Source organism: Apteryx mantelli, chromosome 5 (genome assembly GCF_036417845.1).
Source record: "Apteryx mantelli isolate bAptMan1 chromosome 5, bAptMan1.hap1, whole genome shotgun sequence".
NCBI classification, from domain to species: domain Eukaryota; kingdom Metazoa; phylum Chordata; class Aves; order Apterygiformes; family Apterygidae; genus Apteryx; species Apteryx mantelli.
Window position 1 is genome coordinate 25,133,614 of NC_089982.1, and position 24,960 is coordinate 25,158,573.

The 24,960-nt window shown below is 37.8% G+C and overlaps 1 protein-coding gene across 10 annotated transcripts in view; it reads right to left on the reverse strand.

Annotated features, from left to right (window-relative positions):
- PRDM5 (PR/SET domain 5) overlaps positions 1 to 24,960 on the reverse strand; it is a 96,980-nt gene that overhangs the window by 55,201 nt on the left and 16,819 nt on the right. For 8 of the 10 annotated variants that reach the window (XR_010884363.1, XR_010884366.1, XR_010884364.1 and 5 more), the window contains exons 3-8: positions 24,406 to 24,528; positions 11,687 to 11,870; positions 9,417 to 9,591; positions 8,088 to 8,180; positions 7,705 to 7,826; positions 3,764 to 3,843 (exon numbers count right to left, since the gene is read on the reverse strand). Coding sequence is in view for 6 of the 10 variants with exons in the window: in XM_067297663.1 (XP_067153764.1) it covers positions 3,764 to 3,843; positions 7,705 to 7,826; positions 8,088 to 8,180; positions 9,417 to 9,591; positions 11,687 to 11,870; positions 24,406 to 24,528 (777 nt within the window). In the remaining 4 variants the exon portion in view is untranslated. The remainder of the gene's footprint in view (positions 1 to 3,763; positions 3,844 to 7,704; positions 7,827 to 8,087; positions 8,181 to 9,416; positions 9,592 to 11,686; positions 11,871 to 24,405; positions 24,529 to 24,960) is intronic. The other 2 variants (XM_067297664.1, XM_067297662.1) reach the window with 1 other exon arrangement.

The window sequence follows — 24,960 nt, forward strand, 5'->3', positions numbered from 1 at the left end:
TCATCTAAAAAATCCTCTTGTTCACAGATCCACTAGTGCAATAAAGCAACCAAGCCTTACTAGCAAAGTCCAATCCTATATTTTATACAGGTGTTTGTTTTACAACATTTTCCAAAGTCAAAAACTTCACTGTGCTCGAAACTGTCCTCAAACTTTTGTCTTGGCAGGAGGATTAGCTATACTACCATTGAAAAGACCAGTCTAGAGTAAAAGTTGGAATATTTCTCACCCTGTAGCTATACAGTCAGAAAAGAGACTCATCCCTGGTCTACCTACATGTGCTAAAAATGTAGCACTATCAATTCTGACTGCAGCATCATTCTGGGAAAGAAACCAGCAACATTGAGATTTGGGGCTTGTTCAGGGCTTTCTTCCCTTTCCACATACGGAACCACAGAGCCTCCATGGAGATCCGTGGCAGACTGTGTTATTCAAGCATATATCCTGACTTTTAAGTTTTAGCTTCTGTGAACAATTCAAGTTCAAAATATGAGAGACCTGTGTTCCAAGGTATGAAAGGAACCCTTTAGCAACCGTAAGTCTCAAGAAAGACAACACTGTCCTTGCTTGCTTGCACAGTTATTATTGTTGAATGATTGAGTTATACATTCTACTTAAACTTCAGAACCTAGCATCAGACAAGAATTTAGGTGGTGTTTTATTTGCTCTGGCAGGAGACAGCACAAACCAATAGAAAGGAGATTTTACAACAAACCTTTTCATTTTACTACCCAGTCTTCTGTAAGCTCCTGTACAGCATTTTCTGAACAGTGTCTGCTGGGGTTTTATATTATTTATACTTCCATATTACTTAGCAGCCCAAGTCATGGATTAGTATAACTATCGAATAAAAGGATGTCACTTTACAGTTGGAGAATAAGACAAAAGAGAACATATGGATATAGACAGAAAGATACTGCTCACCGTTACAAGCAATGATGCCAGTGGATTAGCATCATAATTGTTGTCAAATTTTTGCAGGCATCATGCAGAAGGAGGGTTGTATCAGCATAAATGGTTTTGGAAATCAACTAGAAAGTCAAAATGCAGATGACACTATGCTGGGTAGGGCTGTAATCACTAAGGAAGACAGGATCAGAATCCAAAATGATTTCTACACTCTGAATGAAGTTCAAAAACTCTCAACATTTAGGAAAGAAATCAAATACCACAAATACCACATGAAGAACAACAGCCTACATACAACCACTACAGAAAATAATAATGAATTTCAAAGGAAATATGAATAACTAGTGGTATGCTGCTGCTAAAAAAAGCCACTGACATTCTGAGATATATTAACAGATTTACCTTCTGTAAAACACAGGACAATCATTCCACTCTGCTTGGCACTACTGAGGGCTCAGTTAAGCAACGCTGCTCTGATTTAGGCAGCAGACTTCAAGAAGCATACAGATGAACTGGAGAGAATCCATAAGAGGAAAATGCTTACAAAAAGAAATAGTAGTTTGGAAAAAAAAAGATGCATGAAGGAAGGTTGAGGTAATTGTGTTTGTACAGTCTAGGAAAGACAAAGGGAGTTCACAACAGTTTTGCAATATGCTAATGTGTTATAAAGAAGACAGCGATTACTTTTTTCCTCGACATTCTCTGTGATAGGACAAAGAGCAATTGACTCAATTTGCAGTAAAGAAGATTTAAGCCATCAGAAAAATACCCTAACAGTGGACTAAAAAGCACATTCAAAAAAATATCGTGGTACTAAACTTGAAAGTCAGAATTCAAAATGATACCTACAGAGGTAGTAGAATTTTCTTCATTGGAACTTTTTACAAGATGAGACAGCATATATCTAGGATGATTTGGGTATATACTTACTCCCCTCTGTGAAACAGTATGGGCTAGAAAACCTCCTGAGGTCTCTCCAGCCCTACATTTATTTGAATTTATTGTGATAAAGAAAAAAACAGCAAGTGGTGCCAGCAAACATTCGTGTGGTAAAAGCAACAGGTTAGAAAAGGATAAGACTAATAGACAGAGGATGATGACAGCAGAGTTAAATTGTGAATTGCTGAGAAAGGGCTTATATTTACAAACTTAAGGCAGAAGCAATCTACAAGACATAAAAAGCAAAAAATCTGTTTAAATCAAAGATGACATGAAGGTTCCAGGTCTGAATAATAAACTCACAGAGAAAGAAGGTAAACAGGGTGGCAACAGGAGGGATTAAGAGATGCGTTTACTCTCCGAAGGGACTGTCAGTTTTCCCTCTTTCTGTTTTCCTGCTGCTCAGGCTTATTTTCTGTTATCTCATATACCTTACCTCCCTATTTCCTAGTTTTATTTCTTTACATTGACATTTTTGGCTTCTCTCTTTCCTTCATGTTTCATCTATTCCTTTCTCATTCTTTCTACTCCCAGTCTAAATATTTTTGGTGATGTTGGTGATTGCTTCCTGCCCCCCTATCCCCCAAAAGCACAACAGTTCAAATACCCAGAAAGCATGAGTCCTATATGCAACTCCCTTCACTATCTGATGTAGATTTGTGAATCCGGAACACCAATTTTCTGGATATTTTAAAGGAGGAAGCAAGCAAGAAGATATAAAGTTTTATGCATAAAATGTTCAAGGTGGCTCTTAATGTAAGTGCTCAAGCTACCTACCAATCAATGCCACCGGTACAGCCTGTTAATTTGTGTCCTAGTGTCTGCACAGAATGGCAACTCCTGACACAAAAAAAATTTTCATAAAATGGACACACTTAAAAACTATGATATTTTGCATTTTAAGGGTCACCGTAAGGTGCACTGATGTTTAAGAACTGTGATAAACTGTGGCAAGGCATACTATGATTTGGTCTGAGGATTAACAAAGCATAGGTCTGTTAGCCAAGAAATGCAGGGCATATTATTACAAGCAAGAAAAATAAAAAAAGAAAAAGGAGGGGCCCCACCATTCCCTTCGCAACAACGTGTTTTAATTGATAACATCTATATCCTCACTGGATTCAGATTATAACCAGGGCATTATTAAAGACTCACAGTTAATCTGATAAACAGTACAATGTAGGTTTTTGTAAAAACAGATCTCCCAGGTTTTAGTGATTTATCAAATTAATCTTGCAGGGACTTCCTTTGGGTATAACGGATTCAGAATTTCATACTCATAGTCTATCTGTATTTCTATATGAATCCCCTAATTTCCAATAGATGCTTTTCAAACTATTAACTCTTCCTATTCTAGTTATAAAAGATTATGTACAAAACAAGAAAGAAAGAAGACAATGAAACTTTCTTTTTTGGGAGCCAATTTCTATACTACTACATAACTAAATTGCAAATAACACCCTTACTGTTACATGCAAAGTATTAAGAAAGATTGACTGCATTTTGCACATAAATTGAAGGCTCATGAATCGTACATTGAATTTGTACATGAATTGAAGGCTATTTTACTGTCTGCATTATCATATGAGTATATAACATACTTTTATGTTTAGCTTACTGTTTAATGATGCAGGTAAAGAACAGCAGGCAACCTTGGCTTAGCCTGGGAATGCACAAATGATACAAAAACATTTTTATATTTGGTAAAAGATGCCCTAAAATTACAGGAAGATTTTTGGTTTAAAAAATTGTGATTACAAAAATAAATTCACATAGTAAAAGACACTGGTTTTGTAACCATGGAAAAGATTACCCAAAGTTTAGCATTACATGAACTTTCAAGCGACCTAGGCACCACAGTCTTACATCTTAGTGAAGTCAAAGCCTGCTGTGAGTTAGCCTTCATCTTACTGACCTTTCGATGCTCTTGGAGATTTGTTGCTGAGGAACATTTCTTATTGCACACTGAACACATCAGCTTCTTCCTAGAATTTCCTGAAACAGACACAAAATACCGGCAACATCTTAAAAAGGAAGTGCTAAGAAAGAATCTAAATATTTCCACTGAGTTCATGATTTTTCACAGGTCATTTGACTGACACCAGATTTTTACATTTGTACCCCATCTTCAAAGTATTGGGTATCAGGAGTTCTCTGTGGGTGTCCAACAAACCAGTTACTGATGGAATGTAAATCACAAAAAGTAGAGCAATAAAGAAAGCAAACCTTAAAACAGATATTATCACATGTTCACAATCAATTATGAAGAGCACAATACACTTCAACACTAAGAACAATTCACTTTAGAACTGAGTAGTTTATTTCATCCAGAAACCAATACATCTGTATCTTCAAAAACATCATGCTAGAGGTTTAACAGAATCATTCCTGACAGGAATTAGTGCAGCAATGACAAAAAAGATCCTATACTGAAGTCAAAACCACTGTTTCTCATTTTTCTTTATTTAGAAAGCATTAAGCATTCAACTGTATAAAATAATACATCATTAATGCTCTTTTAATTTAATAAGATAGGGAATTTGTATTAGCACCAGATGAAGAATTCGAATCTAGTCTATAATGTAAATTACAAACCAAACTGAAGGTCAGCTACCAGATGTATTTTCCTTCCTCTTCACAGTTGCTTTAAAAAGTGACAGAGCATTTAATTGGGTTTGTCTGTTATTTACCATGGTTTCAAATTCATTTTAGTGCCCCACAAAGCTATTTTATTAGAGGCAAAGACATCACTAACCTAATTCTTTGTTTATAACCACGTGTCCATGCAAGGTATTTCCTCGCTTTTGTAAAGGACATTCATATTACACTAAAAAGGGACATAGAGCCAAAAACGAGACAAGTATTGCTTAGTCAAAGCAAAAAGGAAGTATGGAACATAAAACTCATGAGATGGCTTCCAGCTCAATATTTCAGACTCAGAGCACCCTATATCGTTCCTGTTTTTGCTCTCCTAAAGAATTAATATTTATGTTGATTTTGATTATTTTGTTTTCCAATTTTTTTCTTGGGAGTAATTTTTTTTTTCTCTGAAAAAGAGTCTGGCCTTATTTTGTCTTCCCTCAAAAATATTAAATTTAACTAAATAATGTTAATGACAATCCCTCTCTCCATTTATTTATTTTAGTACTAAAAAAAGGCTTGTAAGATCTCATGTGCTACTTTAGACTATAAATTACAACATATATATAGACAAAATAACCAAATAAAGATGGTTAACACGGCTGGTCTTGAGAGCTCTCAACCGAAGATGCCTCAGGAAAGCACACAGTGCACTCAAAATTTTGGTTCATGAAGTAGAAAAGAGACAAAGCCAACAAATGTGACTGCAACAAGTCAGTTTGTGTACTGAATTCTCACTCACAGACAATCAAAAGGAAATCACTGAGTGGCTCCTGAGACTGCAAAAGGAGAAGTCATCCAGGACCATCAGCAATTGTCCTGAACAAGGGGTCTGGTCTTCCTAGCCCCTTTACACATGCAACTACGTAGACCTGCTGACTCAGATCTCTGCTCATTTAAGAACACCAATGCTATGCTTTATTACATCTTGTTAGTTAGCACACAACGTGAGCAGATTAGTCACTTTATATTCCTTTGGTTTCTAACATAAAAGGCAAAAAAAAATAGGGGTTTTTGCCAATTCCAATTATACTACATGTCCTTCCAATTGGTGCTTTTTCCATTTATTGATGTCAAGAGAGCGTACACAAATGTTAGCACTGTAATTCCATAAAGAGCCTTTAATGTAAATGTAAACATTGCTGCTTTTGTAAAAGTAATTTCTTATGCAAAGACATTATCTTCCAAATGGCACTGGTAAGAAGACTTATTTAAATATATTATTTACCTTGTCAAAATAAAATTGTGTGTTAAAAGTTGTAGGAAAATATGTAACTACATTTTGCTAAAAGATGTTGAAATGACTTCTAATCTCAAATGACCCATAGAGGCCTGTAACTAAACACACAAACATTTCTTAGCCCTCAGGGACTACATTTAGCAAAACATGTCTTAATCTTCAGTGTTTCCATCTGCTGAAGATTGAGTAGGATAAAACTAAAGCAGCTAAGCTAGAAAATAAAGGCTACATATTTCATAGCGATACACCACAGCCTGTTGTTAATGGAGGAACTTGTATAGAATGTTATTACTTTCCAGATCATCTTAATAAGTCCACAGTTTTACTTCCAAATCAAGAATGGTATTTCCGATAAACATTTTCTACGAAGATATGAAAGAATCTAACAGCAGGCTTTAAGAACACATAGGATTTAAAAGACTTTGAATGTAAACTCAGTACACTCAGCTTAGGTCATACTGTCACAATGGATCGGAGGAGTGAAAAAATAATAATCTTGAGGAAAGCTGCCCATGTGCAGGGAGCAGACTGTGAAAGCAGTATACAAAATATTCTTCCTACTACAGCATATCCAGTCAATCAGTTCTTCAGTATTTAGATTTGTAGTAGGAAAAAGTACTTAACCTCACATCTGCATTTGCTGTTATAAAACTCATGATAAGCATCAGCATATAATTACATACATGTAAATACAGAAATACACTTAGTACTTTAATATACCAGAGGATTAATGAGAGCTTTTCAGAAGAGAGGGAGGTGACAGTGAATATTAAGTATGATGATCTTTCTATGCCTCTCTTCTTAGCTTTGTGTAACAGGCAACACAGGTGAGAATCCCCTTCACTTTCCCTTGCCAGGTAACACAGGGCATGAAGGAATTCTAGAGCTGTCCCTCAATTGCAGTAGGTTGTTTTCCTTCCTGCACTAATACCAGCTGTGATACGTATGACTTCCACGAGGCAAAATAAAACCTCTGCTCACTGTGCAGGCAGGAAAAAAGATGTCCTTCATGTGTCTACTCCCAGCCATGCCTGAAGTGGTCATACAAGAGAGGAACTGCAGAAGTTTTACACCTCTACATAACCGACCAAAGTTGAGCCTAAACAAAACAATGCTCACAAATGAGAAAAAATGTTACTGATATTGGGAAAAAATAAATAAATAAATAAACGAGAGAGATAATCTCTTACAAGAATGGTTATGGAAGGATTTCTGCATGCTGTAAGAGTCTGGCAGAAGAAAAGCTTCATGTAACGAAAACTTTACAAAGCATCACAGTGCTCTCATCATTAACTAAAGACTGTTTTCTTTGCTCTCTGGTATTCTGCTGTCCCCACACATACTGATCTTCCATTGACACTGAGAGGGAACATGCAGAGAGAGCAGAATGCCAGAACTGAGATCTGCATTGTGGACCTGAGAGAAGCGTTTTGCCCTTTCATGAAAACAGAGTGAAGTTTGATTGAAAACTATTGATTCGCAGTGCAAAGATATAAAAACGCTAGGGTCTAAAGGGACTAGCGGATTGTCTGGTCTGGCTTCCTGCACAACAGAGGCTATAGAATTTCATGCAATACCCTCATCAAGCCTAATCGTTTGTGAAGCATGTCTTCCAGAAAGACATCCCATTGTGTCCTGAAAATATCAAAAGATCAAGAACTCACCACTTCCTGTGGCAGTCTGCGCCAATGGTTAATTTTCCTCACTGCTGAAATGTTGTGCTTTATCTATTATTTGCCTAGTTTAAACTTCCCTGGATTCCTATTACACCTTCTGCAGCAGACCAATGAGTCATCTGGTATACAGTAATTTCTCCCTGGGGGAGAAGGAATACTTACTCTTATAGGTAGTTACTTCTTAGTTTTCTTTTTGATACAAATGAATCCATTAAAAAGGAAATCAAAGACAATGTACGTATCAGGATGATTCTTTGTTTGTTTGTTCGGTTTTTGAAGAAACATTAAACTGTTTCTTACCACTGTGAACATTTTCCTTATGTTTTTTCAGGGCATCCTTACTCTTGAACCTCTTCCCGCAGCTATCTGCCTTGCATATGAATCTGGCATCCCCTCTGCACGCCTCCTTGTGCTGTTCATAACTATATGGGATAACCATCAAAGAAAAATAATACATGAAGCAATATCTACAGAAATCAAACACATAGCAAGCACTCTGAGCTTAACACATGCTACAATGCAGAGTTCCAAGGCCACCTCATGCATTACTTACAGCAAATAGGAATGAAAGCATTTGACTTCTTTCACTGTTAGGATTCACACAAACTAACAAGCTTGAAAGCTAACATGCAAAGGGAGGCCAGCAATGATATGACAGCAGTCCAGTAACTCAGACACAAAACCTCGATTCTGAGCTGAAGGAAGTATTGCAAACAGAGCACTGAAAACTTCTTGAAGAGTCTCCTGGGTTGATATTCTCTGTGCACTGAAGTACACTAAAAAAATAAAAAATAAAAAAATAAGGGAGACATTCTGCAATTTACACAAGATCGCAGTAGCTAAAAATGCAGATCCAGTTCTACAAATATTTAAGTAAATAAGCAATCTAATTAATGCTTGAAGTATCCTGGAATTTAGTGGGACTAATCACATGCATAAACAGCAAAAGTTGGGGCCATACTACTGTATTCTTCGTCAGATGAATTTTGCATGATGTAAAGATATATCTAATTAGCCATACAGCACAAATCCAAATCCTACCACAGACCAGAAGAAACAAACATATTTTCAACAGAAAATATTTAATTACCATCACCAAATACTTCTCTGCCAATATAATTTTATTTTATTTACTTCCATGAAAGAACAAAGAGCTTATAAAGAGCTAATAGTTTTAGGACTCATAACATTATTCAAATATAAGAAACAGATAAATTCATTACAGCAACAGTCTTAATTGCATTCTATGCAATATGAGTCTGTTCTTTCCTGATATGAGAGAATTAGATTAAATGGAGTACTATATATAATTAAATGTATAATAAAAAGTAATATATCCATTTAGTTACAAGCACAAAATATATAAACAACAAAAAACAAAATCAATTATATTTGTCTATGAAAGTATAGTGCAAGGTATACGGCTTTAATGACAAAATTGCATTATTTACACTATCAGGGACAGAGTAAAAAAAAAAAGCTCTTAAATTTCCCATCTTTCATGTTTGTATCTTTTTTTGTTCTTCATCCAATATTTAATTAAGCCAATATGAAGCACAGTTTTTCTTTTCTTTGTTTTTTCATATTATCACCTTTTTCTTTCAAATCTTACTCAAATTCTGCAATGACACCCACAGCTAGAGTGCCATTTCCTAAATTATCAAATAGTCCACTAATACAGACCAATGGTTCTGCACCAAACAATAGCTCTGATCTGCTCTACAATGTATGATTTAAAAAGATAAAATATTTGTTGCATTTCTGTAATTCAAACTGAGGTCTCCAAGAAATACAGGAAGTCAACATATTAAAAAGATGAATGTAATGAACAAATTACAAGTGACTAATTCAAATAGTAAAGGTAGTGGAATCTATTGTACCTCTCAGCCTCATAAGTATTACGGAGTGGGTTCAAATACATAGGCAAAAAAAATTAAAGCTAAAATTGTGATTAAGCCAGGAGAAATTAATAATTTAAAGGATCACTGAAAAGCATTCTTGTTCCTACTCACTGTCTCTGCAGAGCTTGTTTAACAGGGAATTTCTTTCCACAGTTTCGGCACTTAAATTCCTTCTCTTCACTGGGTTTTTGGTGCAATGTCTGAAGATGTTCAGCTAGGATCTCCTGGCTGGCAAAACTGGATTCACAGTTTGGGCATGCATGGTCCTCTTTACAGCTGAGGGGATCTGCATGATTGGAGGAGAAGGAGAAAACAGTGAAGGAATAGTATCCATGGAATATATTGGTTACATTAAGAAATACTCTCTGCCAAAAACAGATTATGCAAAATGCATCATAAAATTCATGACAGACATTGCCTCTTAATGGATTATCCACACAAAATGCCAGCAGGTAAAGGATAAATATTTAACGCTAATACCTTAAGCAAACTGTGCTCTTTCTTACTTATGGCATCTCACCAATAATAAAGAGTTCTCGAGCACATTTCTGCCCACAGATATGCCTGTGCAATCTTACTCTCTTCAACAGAGGTTTCAAGACATCTTGATATACAATGAAGTTCCAACTCCAGTTGATTCTCCTGCTGTTATGCAGACTATTGCAATGGTAGCAGGAGTAGAAAGCAGCATCAGCATAGACTGTTTAGATACAACACAGAGATATTTGTCTGCATCAGTGATTTTAGACTTGCTTTGAACAGGGATGTAAAACAGAAGTACATTACAAGCAAATACTGTTATAAGCAGAGACAAAAGCTTCAGATAAACTACGTTTTCGTTCCAGGTAACTGCCTCACATTTCAAGTTAAGAGAAAAATAATTTTTGTAAAGTTATTGCTAAATAGATTTTATAAAAGAAGCAGCAAATATAGAATATAAACAAACATAGCTTAGCATGATCACTACCACTTCCCAGAATGGCACAATATTATGATTAAATCAAGGTTCCAAGTGAGGATGATTCAAAATATCAATGAGTACAGGTTTGCAAATCATCCAACTACTGCAAGACACTTGAAGCAACCCCTGAAGTTCATATAAGAAATAACTACTTTGTATTAGTTCTATATTCAGATATTAAAAGGAAAACTGACATTATGTAATACCTCTTAGCTACTGTTCCAGCTGAAAAAGCACCAGATTAACCAGTGAAGGACAATAGTGCCCATTCTGGTTTTAGGGTATGACACTGTGGCCTGATGCAGTGGGCAACAGATGTACCACACTTCCTCTAAACAAGCAAGTTCAGGGTCACCACGCACCACTAACTTCTCAGCCATATGATCTAGCCTGCATACACCCCTCTCTGTCAGAGAAGCCACTCTGTTGCAGGTACCCAGACCAGACCATTTACTATAGATTTACATCACCCAGGAAAAGTTTCTTCTTCCTAAAGGAAGATGCTTTGTTAACTGAAAATAATTATACATAATTACACATTATATATGCAAAAACTTGACTCATTTCCATTACCTTCATGCCTTGAACCAGTCTTTCTTACAGAAAGAAGTACACTTACAACCTTGCATATTTCTGAAATCACCTTTTCTCCTTTCTTACATACAAATACTAAACGTGTTACTCTCTGGTCAATACATACTACACAGGCCTTGACAGATTTTTCTTTTTAATCTTACTAGCCAATCTGCAGTATTATATTTTCGATTGTCTCACAGTTTTAATGTGGAGATCTTCTGCATTTCCATGCCCCTGTGTGCATCAGAACGAATTTTACTGCTGCCTCAGGAGGGGCAGCAGATGCTATTTCTTCTTTCCAAATAGCCTATCTTGCTGTGTTAATTACCACCAGTTTTATCAAAAATGGATGCAAAGTATTAAGATGGATGTGATTTAGGCTGGTAGTCTAAACTGATCATCCCGGCTGTAAATTCACCACAGTACTTCAGGTCACCTATTTTTTCTTAGACATCTTACCTTAGGATTGGCTGAACTACTTTATGGAGAGGTTTACTTCTCATCACTTATGACAGAGGGAACCTACCCCTCTCAGATCAAAAACCTAGCTTTCATAAGGCTATAGTCAGGTGAGATGAAATTCATCATTAGTTTAAAAATTAATGATAACTTGTCACAAAATGTAGGCTCACTTACTGACTCTCAGTAACTCACAGGAGTTGCTTCCCCATACTAGGCAAAAAGAACCTCAACCCAAAGCAAATCAATGAGGTACAAAGTCATACAAGAGCTCAAACTACACTTGAGGGCCCTTCCAATTCCCCTATAGTATAAAGTTGGTGTTCTCTTTCTTCATTACTACTTTTAAGCTCTCAATTTACCTTATTTTTCACATATTGCTCACCTGCACTTTTTTCACCAACTGACTGCACTTCTTTACTGTTGCTACTGTCTTCATCTTCCTGGATAACAGTGACTTCTTCCTCCTCCTCTTCCTCTTCTTCCATGTCACTGTCCAAGTAGCCGATCAGAAGTTCTGTGTCTGTTTCAATATCTTCCACAGCCAGATAGAAAATGTTTTCCCCTTCCTGTTGCAAAACATAGAATGACTGATTATGAGTATGAATGACTGAATGTATGACAAAATGACTGTATGAATGACTGACTGAGTATGAATGAATGACTATATCAGAAAATGTAAAATCTAGAGCTAAATTTGGAACCCTGAACTAATACTAGCTCTCAACTATGGAAGGGCTGGCTCTATTTCTCAGGGAGCACAAAGTTGGAATAGCCCTTCTGAGACTTCTTTCCTAGTGTGGCTGCACAGATAAAGTGCCCTTGTATTCTGGTGTTCTGGAAATATGCCCTCTGCCTCACCTGTGAGGCTTTTACAATTTGTGCTGTAGCCTAGACCAAGGACGAAGTGGTGTTAAGGTACTCCCCTCATGGCACTCCCTGCCTGACAAGAACTTCAGAGCTGGAAAATGAAACATTCAAGTATTAGAAAAATAACAAAACTTAAGTAACCAATACAGCCTTAGCTCTGTCCCCTACTGGCTGTGTGGCTTACATATTGTCGGGGGGGGGGGGGGGGTTCTGTTTGGTTCGTTGGGTTTTGGGGTTTTTTTTCCTTAGAAGATTCACAGACTTCTTCTTGAACAGACTTTCAACCCTCGTCAGCACCTTCACTACCAAGTTGACAGGCACCTCTCTATAACACATATTCAAATGTCAAAACCCTCTGCAGGTTTAAATCAGTGCAGAGATGCAGATCCATAGAAGGTAGAGGATACAGCCCAGATCCTGCATGAGAGGACAGAGTAGGGAACAATAAGGCCCAAAACCTTCTCCACAATGAATAAATAAGCTTCCAAATAGATACATAAGCTAACAACTTTGTCTTTGAAAATGTTTAAAGTTACTGGGGGGAGGGAAGGAAGCTAATTTAACAAAAGCAGCTGTCTCCTAAACTGATATATAGAGCTGCTTTTTTTGCCATATGTGAACCAAGTGGTTTGGGTACTACCCAAAGCACCAAAAGCAGACTCATGCTTACATAATGAAGACTTCCAAGTACTGTCATAAATCTTAAAGCTCATCTGATTAACATCCAGGAAAGTTAACTGAAGCTTCTTTACAGTACATCTAGCCATATATTTTGTAACAAGCTTCATAGCACAAGGACAAGATAATGATTTTTAATTTTTGTAAAATACTAAGATTAATTTAAAACTGTCAACAAGGATGTAGTATTCCTCATGCTTTGGAAGGTCTGTAATGTATTACACAAGTTACTGTCACACAACAGTGAAACCTATTTAATTCAACAGACTCGGCAGCAGCTGCAGCCTTCAAGGACCCACCGCTTTTCTGTCCTTATCTCAATGACAGCGTTTGAAAACAAAACTAATTATGCATTTTCTTCAAGATATACTCTGCAGTCCAGATAACTATCAGCATGCCATCCTAACTTTTGCTTACATCTAAGAGTTGCTGTTTTTCATATGCCTCTCTCAAGAGTTTCAGAGAACTTTAATTTACTACAGTCTAAATTCAAACCAAATCATCTGCAACTCTAATCTGAGAAAAGGTAAAAGGTCTTCCTACATTCATTCTCCACTTAGGCTAAAACCACTGGGGGAAACCTCCTATATATCACCATACAGGACCAACAACCTTACTCTAAAAGCCTGGCAACCTTATGTTAGCATGTAGAAGCAAATAGCTATTATGGGTTTGAAACAAGAAAAAAATTGAGTATACCATGTGAAAATAAAGTCTCAAACTTACTAATTAAAGAACCAATTAGTGCACCTTTCAATTAGTTTACACATGACGTATCTTACACTGCACAGTAAATCTGGGGGAATAGCAACCCATTCAGGTTATTCCCTGAAGGTTCACCTAGACCAAGTATGTGTATCCCAACAGCCAAGCTCTTATCAATACTACTGCATCTTCACCATCTCTGCACTTCTCCAAGTATATTCAGGGCATATCTCACAGCTCTTTGTGCTAAAAGGTGTCCTGGTTCTTTCCCATTTGTGTACTTTTGGTTCATAATAAGATTAACGGAAAAAGTACTACATGGCCCTCAATGCTTCACCAATCTTAGCTGCACTTTCATTGAAAAGGATTTACTTTGGGTTCCAATCCAAACTAAAACAGTTCAAGTACACTCCTCCTCCATGGCTAATTCGTTTGGCTTTTTCAGCTATGCTAATTGTCAGGTATTCAAAGCACTAATTAGTTCAGATACACACCCACTGCCACAGCTCCGCAGGCAGCCTTTTCAGTGAAACAAATGGAAGTGATCCAGAAACCACAAATAAAGGAATTTAAATCTTCCCCTCCACCTATGGCCAGCAGCACCTGCATGAAGTGCATTTATCTACATGCCTGAAGACACAGACACAGTGAATATAGTAAAAAATCTTTCAGATAATCTAATAACCCTCCCATTCACTAAGAACACACCTGCAGCTGTTCTGTCTGCCCATCTAGTTAGGCCATACTGGTCAATTTGTTAACAATGTTCATCCGCTGTAGGCCACAATGGTCCTTGGGGGGAAATTCATAGTGTTGGCTGGCATTAGGACCTCCCTTCCACCTTCCCTTGCCCTATTCCTCGTTTGCTATTCCACGTTGTTTCTCTCACCCCCTTCCTTGATTGTCTCCCTTTATACTGTGGGTCATTGACCCTCCCAGCAAATGCAGTTTTCTTGTTCAAATAACTCTTGCTGTTCCATTTTTGCTCAGCTACAAGTACTTCTCCCATTCAGAGTCTTGCCTTTTCCATACAGCTACACACCTTCATGTGTGTGCTTTGGAAGACAGGAAGTTGGCAGGGAACATGGGCCAAGGAGTGTCAACAGCCCACCACAAGGTTGGAAGGGCACCATCACTCTCCGAATACACTGTTTCATCCAAAAACTTAAGACAGATAGGTGACTTCTGAAAGCTGAAAAGAAGAGGAGGATGAGGCAGATAGCCTTGTCTTACTTGAGAAAGCAGAGGGCTTTTCCATCCTCCAGGACTTAGCTGGCTGCAACCAGGCCTTCCTAATCCTTACCAAGTTTCCTCCTGCAGTAACAACGTCTGCTCTTAAAGCCCTCATCTGGCTTCCCTTCACACGTGGTTTCCCGGCAGCAAGCAAACTCTTCAGCCTACCTGTTCTCCTGCCAGCTCTCCTTTGCTTGCTCTCCAAGCAAGCATACTATTCCCCTTCCTCACTGAGCTTTGCCTGCAGCTCCAAGGTGCCATGTTCAAGTCCTGTAAGGGTAGAAACTGCTATCCACGAAATTTATGGGGATATCTTAGGAACTGTGGCAGGAGAAGTCAAAGCCACCAGCTCTGGCACAGGAAAGGTCAAAAAGGGCATGCAGTGCCAGGAAAGACATCATCAGAATAAAGATGTCTTCTCAACAGTGAAAGCAGATCAGGTGCCGCTGGGCATGAGTGGGTGAAGCAAGCTAGCCTTAGAGATGTGCAGCTGGGGACCAAGCAACTCCTGCTTCTCCAAGCAAGTAAGGAGAAACAGAGGACAAAAAAACTGGGGGAAGCTTTTCTGTTTTCACAATAGTTATGTACATTGAGAAGGGCACCACTGTTTAAGCACATCTCCCTGTCCCACTCAACCTGTCCCTGGGTGTTGCAGCATGTTTGTAGCTCTCATCGGCCAGGAAGCAGAGGGATCCTGGAAAGACTTCTCTTCAAAAACTGGAACACACGTGTATAGTGGAGACATTCAGCCCAGGGGCCCAGGCTAAATCTAAACTGCAGTATAACACCCACATACAAAGTAGACAAAAGGACCCTCAGCTCTGATCAACTAATCTACTGCTATCTTGCTGTATATTGCTTGTTATGGTAAAAAACTTTGAGATGTGAACCTGAATTAAACAGAATACTAGGTTAAATTAGTATGGTAATTCCAACATTCTCCTCACATCTTTATGCTATATCACAGTTTTTAGTGATAGCTTCTGGGGAAAGTTAGAATACTTTTCCAGCTGAACATTCAGTACTGTGATAGATTTCTTTCTTCTTTGGTTACAATTATTATCTTACATTACATCGGAAGCCATCTCTTTCAGTCTTCCATCTGCAGCAGAATGTATTTTACCACAGTAATAATGCTACATACCCAATCATGCAGTAAAACTCCTTGGGAATTTGAATGATGTGTACAATAGCCATACAAACGAGAGCTGCTGAATTCTCTTCTGTCAAAAATGGTTCCCCATATCCCTCACTGTACAGTTTAAGTTTAGGACACATTTTCCAATCTTTCAGCTCAAAAATTAAATAGTTTTGGTTTCTTTCATCCTTATTTTGTGCCCCTGCTCCCTTTATTTTCCGGCTAGTGAAAAAGAGAAACAAGAAGCAAAAAAAGAAGAAACATTAATAAAAAATATATGTATAGAACTTATTTTTAAAATGGTATCTTCTCACAGATCTTAATCTTAAAGCCCAAAAAAAAAAATTCCTTACTGAAGATGCATGTTTTTTACCTTACAAAAAATCAGCATCATGCAAAAAGACTGAAGATGAAATCCATATACAGGAACAGGTTCTACTTTTGACATGGAAGTTCAGACAACCAGGCCTGAAAAATTTTTTAGTTTCTTTCTTGTTAGTACTATGTACAAGCCATCTGACAGGAATATGGTACACCTCTTGTGGACTCATTACAGCCACTTCCCATTTGTCAGATCACTTTTGCATGCCACCATCCATTTTCTAAATATACCACTCTTTTAGAAATATCTTGCAGGCATTTTAACATACTGCCACAACTGCATGTACCGCCATGACTGCATGGCTTCTGACAGAAAATCTGGATCATGCAAGAAAGTGGGAGCGCAAAAAATGTAATTCCAGCGAGATCACCATTCTGATGTCTCCATGGAGAAGCACTAAAACTTTTGATTCTTCTTCTTGATGAAAGCTTTTGTTGTGAAAAGTGAAACCCATTTTCTTCCTCCTTCCCAGGGGAGGTTGGTGTCAGCAGCATTGTAATGGCATGTGTTCTGTACATGCCCAGTATGGCACTCTTTCCGTAGAAGTTAATAAATCTATAATATCCTGAACTGAGACAGTGCAACTTAGGCACTAGAGATCCTCTTGGAAAATCTGTGGATCCTCATTCAGAGGCTCTGTGGAACACGCAAAGCATCAATTAAAAAAAGTTTATTTTCATTTGCTTAGATTTGAATAATTTGTTAACATCCTCTTTTTCTTATCTATAAGATTCCTCACTTAAGTTACAACTTCTTCTTTGATACATGCTCTCTTGAACTATTCTGCTACATCCTAGTACACTGTCTCCCATAACATCCTCGTAGACAAACTCAGGAAGTGTGGGTTAGATGAGTGGACAGTGAGGTGGATTGAGAACTGGCTGAATGGCAGAGCTCAGAGAGTTGTGATCAGTGGCACAGAGTCTAGTTGGAGGCCTGTAGCTAGCGGTGTCCCCCAGGGGTCAGTACTGGCTCCAGTCTTGTTCAACTTCTTCATCAATGACCTGGATGAAGGGACAGAGTGCACCCTCAGCAAGTTTGCTGATGATACAAAACTGGGAGGAGTGGCGGATACGCCAGAGGGCTGTGCTGCCATTCAGAGAGACCTGGACAAGCTGGAGAGGTGGGCAGAGAGGAACCTCATGAAGTTCAACAAAGGCAAGTGCAGGGTCCTGCACCTGGGGAGGAATAACCCCATGCACCAGTACAGGTTGGGGGTTGACCTGCTGGAAAGCAGCTCTGCCGAGAAGGACCTGGGAGTGCTGGTGGACACCAAGTTAACCATGAGGCAGCAATGTGTCCTTGTGGCCAAGAAGGCCAATGGTATCCTGGGGTGCATCAGGAAGAGTGTTGCCAGCAGGTCGAGGGAGGTGATTCTCCCCCTCTCCTCAGCCCTGGTGAGGCCACATCTGGAGTACTGTGTCCACTTCTGGGATCCCCAGTACAAGAGGGATGTGGCACTACTGGAGCAAGTCCAGCGAAGGGCTACAAAGATGATTAGGGGACTGGAGCATCTCTCTTATGAGGAAAGACTGAGAGAGCTGGGCCTGTTTAGCCTGGAGAAGAGAAGGCTGAGAGGAGATCTTATCAATGTGTACAAGTATCTGAAGGGAGGGTGTCGAGAGAATGGGACCAGACTCTTTTCAGTGGTGCCCAGCGACAGGACGCGAGGCAACGGGCACAAACTGAAACACAGACGCTTCCATCTGAACATGAGGAAAAACTTCTTCACTGTGAGGGTGACAGAGCACTGGAACAGGTTGCCCAGAGAGGTTGTGGAGTCTCCTTCTCTGGAGATATTCAAAACGCGCCGGGATGCAATCCTGTGCAATGTGCTCTAAGTGACCCTGCTTGAGCAGGGGGGTTGGACTAGATGATCTCCAGAGGTCCCTTCCAACCTCAGCGATTCTGTGATTCTGTAGTTAGAGAATACTGCTTTCAGTATACATCTGTTTCAAAGGGTGTTGATCATTCTAGCAGTAATAACGATTCTCATTCCATTCTTTATTTCTAAAATGTGGCAGGAGCGAGCCTGCATTCTTTTCTGCTTTTTGAGAAGACGTAGTTTTCAATTTCTTTCCCTTTTTCAAATCAAACAAGGAGGAAGCCAACACCACAGGGATTAGCTTCTGCTTCGGATCTAAATCCCAATTTTCCCCAAAGTTTAGGGATGTCTGAATTTAGCATTCCATTCCAAATCTATCTTTAATTAAAATATCATTTTACTGATTTAAGAAACGCTGGCTTATTAAAACCTAAAAGCATATAAAACATGCACAGAAGTTCAGACCTGTGACTTTTGCTGCCAAAACCAACCATCAAAGTCAACAACTGAACAAGCTTTCAACAGCAGTGAACCAACCTGCATGGCACCATACCCTCCAGGAGAGGCCAAGCATCCTCTCCTCTGTTGACTTGCAAGTCTACACACATGTGGTTGCTCAACACCTCCACAAACTGCTTAGCATGTTTGCAACTAAGCAACTTAACCAGATCCATAGCCTATCAAATGCATTGAAAAGACTTCCACTGATATCAGCAATGACATCATTCCCCATACAGAACTGGAATATTTGAAGCTACACATGGGGGTAGCATGAGAAGGATCTAGTCACCACTCTTTACATCAGCTTAGTGTAAGAGAGCCTAAAATCAGGTATGAGATGCATTTAAATTCAAGAAAAACATTTTTCCTGTAATCTCAGTGCTGAAAAGAGCTTTGAAGGATTTCACTCACAGTTCCTAGACATTACTAAGGTTCCTATTGCAAAAATTGAAAGTGCAGCAGGTATAGTTTAAGAAACCTCATGGAGAAAATATGTATTTTATTCTTCAGAATTGAATTCTTCAGTAAGAGAGTATCTGAACAGCACTAGTATGTACTCAACAACAGATAAATGTGCATCACCTGGAATTAAATCATTCTTTTTCCTACAAAAAAATTGAAGAATCAAGCAGATGTTCTCATTCTCTCCTCTGAGCATACAGGGTGCTAACAACTATGATGGTTTAACTATGTACATTGCATAACAAGTTAATCTTTCCTTTGTAGTGAGCAAGCCACCAGTAAATTTCACAAACTCACAAAACTATCTTGTAATATGTAAATTTAATAAACAGCTTAACACAGTTTGTCCTTGCTTTCCCTGTGTCTTCTCCCCTTACTCTTGCCTGCTAGGTGGAGATAGCCCAGTTTTGCTATATTTATTATAGTGCTGTCTCTCACATACTAATCTTCTTCCATTACATTTGCGAAGTATGATTTTAAATCACTCCACCACTTCACAGTAAATATCCTCTTTCACATTAACTTTTGCTATTCCATTATTCTAACTCACGGTATTCTGACTTACACCAGACCATCTTGATGTCTGCTTACGAATGAAAGAGCATTTGAATTTAAAGCTCTAGCTGGCTGCGATTCTGTTTATAAAACAGTTTGGATCTTAACCACAACAGGATCTTTGTTGCATAGTAATCTCCAGCAAAGAGTGTTTAATAAAATTACAACTGACAAACAGATAAACATATGCATTCAGGATTAAAGAATATTGAAAATATAATACTCTAAAAACTGAAAAACAGCTCCTGCAGGATTTTTTGATAGGAGCCATTTCCTTTTGATTATGACAAATACAATACATTTTTGCTACATATCAGGAATCATATTTATAAGCAAATTGTTAGGAATGGCCCAGGGCAAAAGAGATTACAATTCATACAGTCTCTGTTAATGCAGGAGTTGTAATTTTACAGCTACATGAAATATAATAGAGGATTAACTCATTCAATTGCCACTGGAAATAAGTTAGATGAGCCTCCAGCAATTCAGCTGTGCAAAATATTCAGAAAAACAATCAGTACATATGCAGGCACCCTCCAACATTTCAGTGCATTTCTAGTGGTCACATACCAATATTAATTACAGAACAGCTGTTAAAAACACTTTCCATGTGTTGTAAGTGAAAGAATACCCAAACATCACAACTCCACGCTAGAACTGTGACATAATTCAGAGTCCAGAACACTCACCACAACAACAGCAACAGCCTTCACCTGAACTAGCCTTTATTAAATATGTAACATCACAGCAAAATGCTTCTTAAAAAAAAACAAAACAAACAAAAAAAACACTCATGCGCTACAAGTTGCCTTTTCACCACCGGAAGCATTTTGTACAGGACTTAAGTATGATCTTTGGATACAATTAACCTAAGATGAACTATTCATATTTTCCAGCCAATCCCAGGATGCGGTTTACTTTATTTATGTACATGCATTTACATCCACTTCATCTTCTTTTTAACTGAATGCCACACACTAGGTAGCAAACAGTGAACTGATGACCAATCACTTTATTTTGGATACAAGATTATGATGTTTATCACTACTGCAGTAACACAGTCAGGTTTGGAGGTGTTCTCAGAGTAGACCAAAATGCTCCCATTGCAGTGTTTGGAGACTGGAAAGAAAATTAGTGGGAAAGAGGATTAGTCAAATTAGTACTAGTGAGAAGGAAGGAGGGAGTCATTTAGCTTCTATTCACATTTTTGTATACATAAAGTCTCATAGAAAATTTCAAAAGGGCAGCTGTTAAGCACACAACCAGGGTTAAGTTCTTAAGCATTCTTTGAACAGACTTAGGACAACCAGGGGATCCCTTTGTTCTACAGCTGTGGTTTATTTTATTTTGGTTGGTTTGCTAAAAGAATAGCAGAGCTTTAGGATTTACATCTCAATCTATTAACATGGGATCAAACCCTGCAAAGACATATGGGCATATTTATCTTTACTGAACACAAGTAGAACCTATTCATGTTATGTGTAATTAAATACGTGTGTGTGTGTGTGTGTGTGTGTATAGCATCAAGATTACTCCCATAGATCACTCACAATTTGGTAAGTGATTATTGATCATATTAAAAGAGAGAGAGAGAATTTAGTAAATCCTTGTTTGTTTTCTGAAGTTTGCCTTTCCTATACCTTTCATTATTTTGTATATGTCGATCATGTTTACTCTATTTTTCCTTTTAACTTATTCAGTCTTTTTTTCTATGGAAGCTTTAATAGGGCTCTAACATTCTTGCCGTTTTTTTAAACCATCCTGTAACTCCACTTTGATCCTTTAAAAAGCATGCAAAAAGCACTAAGCACATTCTAAGTAAGGAATAATATTATGCAGTGTAGCTATATTAAGAGTTTAATATATTAATCTTTTCATTTCTTTATTTAAATAATTATTTTCATTATCTGGAAGAAAAAAGAAAACCTGGCACACACTGGACATTCCATTAAGACTTCTATGCAGAAGTTCAGGTCATTTTACTGTTTTTATTTAAAATGCAATAATGAACATGAATTGTTCACACTGCTGCCTCTTGTGAACCTTACTTTGCATTTGCTAACACTGATTGTAATTTGCTATCACACTACCTATTCACTGATAACAATATGCATTTGACAATGCCAAGGACTCCTAATCATGTACCAGGTCTTTGCATATTTGGTACTGTAAGAAGGACAAAACATTTCTCCACAGAACTTACTAGGTAAGCCTTGATATAACAGAGAGATAAAGACACAAGGAAAAACACACAGAAATAATTGCATAGGCAGCAGTCACACTAAATTAACCATTGACTTGTCATAGACATCCTGGAAAAGCATAATGAAGCAGTCATTCATTCAGTGTTGACAAGAGTTTTTGCTACATGGATGAACAGTGAACACTCTTTCTTATTTGTTATTCAAAATTCATATGTAACCAGATGTGAAGACCTAAAGAGTCTGAATCAAAGATAAGATCCTAGAATACAGGCCCAAAGGATAAGTCGATGCTGCTGCTGTCCATAATGATCTGAAACAGGGGCCAACAACAGTAACAGGGGTCAAAGAAAGTATTAGTGGCTACACTGCAGTCATGTTCAGCCAGTAATCTGTGATGGGATGTCAGAAATAGGCCAAGGTTTTAATTTGGAAGCAGACAGATTTGTCTGGAAGAAAGAAGTAGTTCTCAGGTTTCTACAGAGATCATTCTTGAATTTTTATTTGTGCATCAGATCACCTGGAGAAAAGCTGGAGACATGCACCACAAACTGACATTCAATAGAACTGGAGCTTTGGAAAGCAGGAGAGGCAAATCAAGCAAGGGTTGGCAGCTAACCAGTCAAATTTCTTAATGCAGTACCATAACTATTGGTAGCAGTCACTACTCTGACAAAGGAAGAAACACCACGGAGAAGAGATGTGGTAGGAAATAAATCAGTGGAATGGAAATCACAGCAAGGTTCACAACTGGAACATGGAGAGGGAGGCCAATATGAGGTCAGAGGGGGAACCAGCAAGAGTAAACTTACTGGGCAGTGCTTGCTTAAAATCCAAATAAGCAAACAGTCCCTTTGGTGAACAGGAGGTTTAAGGAGTTGGACAGGTCATCAACACAAAAATTGAATTTACCAGTGCTGAGTGTAATAAATTATGAACTGAGGAGAAGGAGAGGGGAGCAGGAGTAATCCATCAGAAGAGAACTACATGCTGAAGCTTTACAAATATATTTTTTCTATATAATATTTTTAAATAAAGATTTTGTTCCGTTTTATTTCATCTGAAAAGAACTTTCTTTTCTTGGCAAAGCAAAAATCTAAATATACTGTTTGACCCCCCAAAACATAAGTTTCTTTTAATTCTTTTGTCAAAGATTTGCAGGTAAATCTTGGAAAAAGTCATCTCAAAATGAAAAAGCAGAATAATAATTTTAAGACATGCTGATAAATATTTCCCCTTTTCTCAATTTTCCCCTTTTTAATGGAAAAAAATGCCAAAAAAATAGTTTCAATTTGCTAAGTATGCATTTGGAGCAAAAAATGTAACATAGCTATGCGACTGTGAAACTGAGCTGTTGAGAATAAATATGCAGACAGCTCATTTCTTTCATAAGCTCTGAAAGTGCAATACTTAACTAAAAAAGTATCACAGTCTTTGTTACTGTTCTGGGAAGTCACAGAATGCTTACAGAAAATGAGAGATTAAACAGACTAAGACTCTTCAGCTTGAAAAAAGAGCTGTCTAATAAGATGGAAAGGATATAATAGGGTTCTGTAAAAATCAAGGCCAGCATAAAAATATGAACACGAAGTAACTATTCACTGTCATACAAGGATTAAGGGGAATCAAGTGAAATTAAGAGGTTGATAAAAGAAAAACAGAAACATTTTTCAAGTAATGTGTAATCAAAACAGTGGAAGTCATTACCATTGAATGCCATTTTTACATTACCATGTAAAAATAAACTGTCTGGATAAATTCATATCTGTAGCTAAGACTAGAAAAAAAATTTTTTAATTAACTTATTCTCAAGCACTGCCTGATCAATCTAACAGATAATTAAATCCTTCAATTCTCTCCTGTTTTCTACTAGAATATTTTATTTTAAGCATCATGGTTGTTTTCAAACTTGTTACACTTTTATAATAAATTTTAAACTAATTACAAAGCAGAGACATGATTCTGCCTTCCTCACACCTAAATTCATATTTGAGTTTGACAAGGAACACAACTAGCCTTCTAAATGCTTCACTAGTCCTGATTCAACTAAGTGCATAGCTATATTTTTAATTTCCACCATGAAAATAACCCAACTGGATTCAGGCAGACGTTTAACAACCTGGCTGAATCAGGCTGTAGTGAGAAAATTAAACTGTTGTTGCAGTATGAACAAAGTATTCTGTAAATGATTTTTTTTAATACAAACTGTTCATTTTACTATAAACCAGCAGACATAGTAGTGAATTAGGAATTCCATACATGAAATTAAGTGATTCAGTGTAATTCCGTAACAGTGGATTAATGCAAACGTTTCAAAGATAATCAAATTCTAAATAAGGACCTCTTCAGTCCTTCATCTTATTAATGTCTTATTTTTGGTATCACATTTAAGCACAAGAGTTCATTTTCAATAAGAAAGGTGGGGAAGGGAAAGCAGCTTGGTTGCTGCGGTTCTCATATTCTGCAATTTTACTGCAAGAAATAAAGACTAAATAGGAGAACAAATTATTAAATTAGTAACACGAAGCAGATGGTAGGAATCCACCAAAATTACCTGGATGGCCGCCAGGTTCTTTTGTTCCTGTGACGGAGCCTCATGGACAAACCGCAGCCAATTAGAATGGCGTGGATTGCTTGCATCCAAGATATAAAGGACTTCACCTTTACTCCCACGAACCTGAAACATTAACAAGAATAGGCAAAATTAAAACTGTTTACAGTACCCACCAAACGCAAGTATTTGCAGACACACACAAACACATAAAACATTAAGACATGTTGGTGCTCAGCAGGTGAATCTTGAATTCAACAGGTACTCCCAGCTATGGTGCCCATTCGCCTTTTTCTATAAGCACATTTACCTCAGAATAGGCAGGCAACTCATAAATCCAGCAACTGGTGTCAGTTTCCTTTATTGAAGTCACTCTTTTCTTAGTCTTTTCCTTATTAATTATTTATGTCTGCTTTATGACTGACTCCTGGATCTCCCCAATCCATTTGTATGATTATTAGTGCTCATGTTCTTTCCTCCCCCTTTTTCCTTCAAATCCTCCTTTCCATATGATCTTGCCAGAAACTGATAAAATCTGAGGTCCTTTTCCCTTCCAAA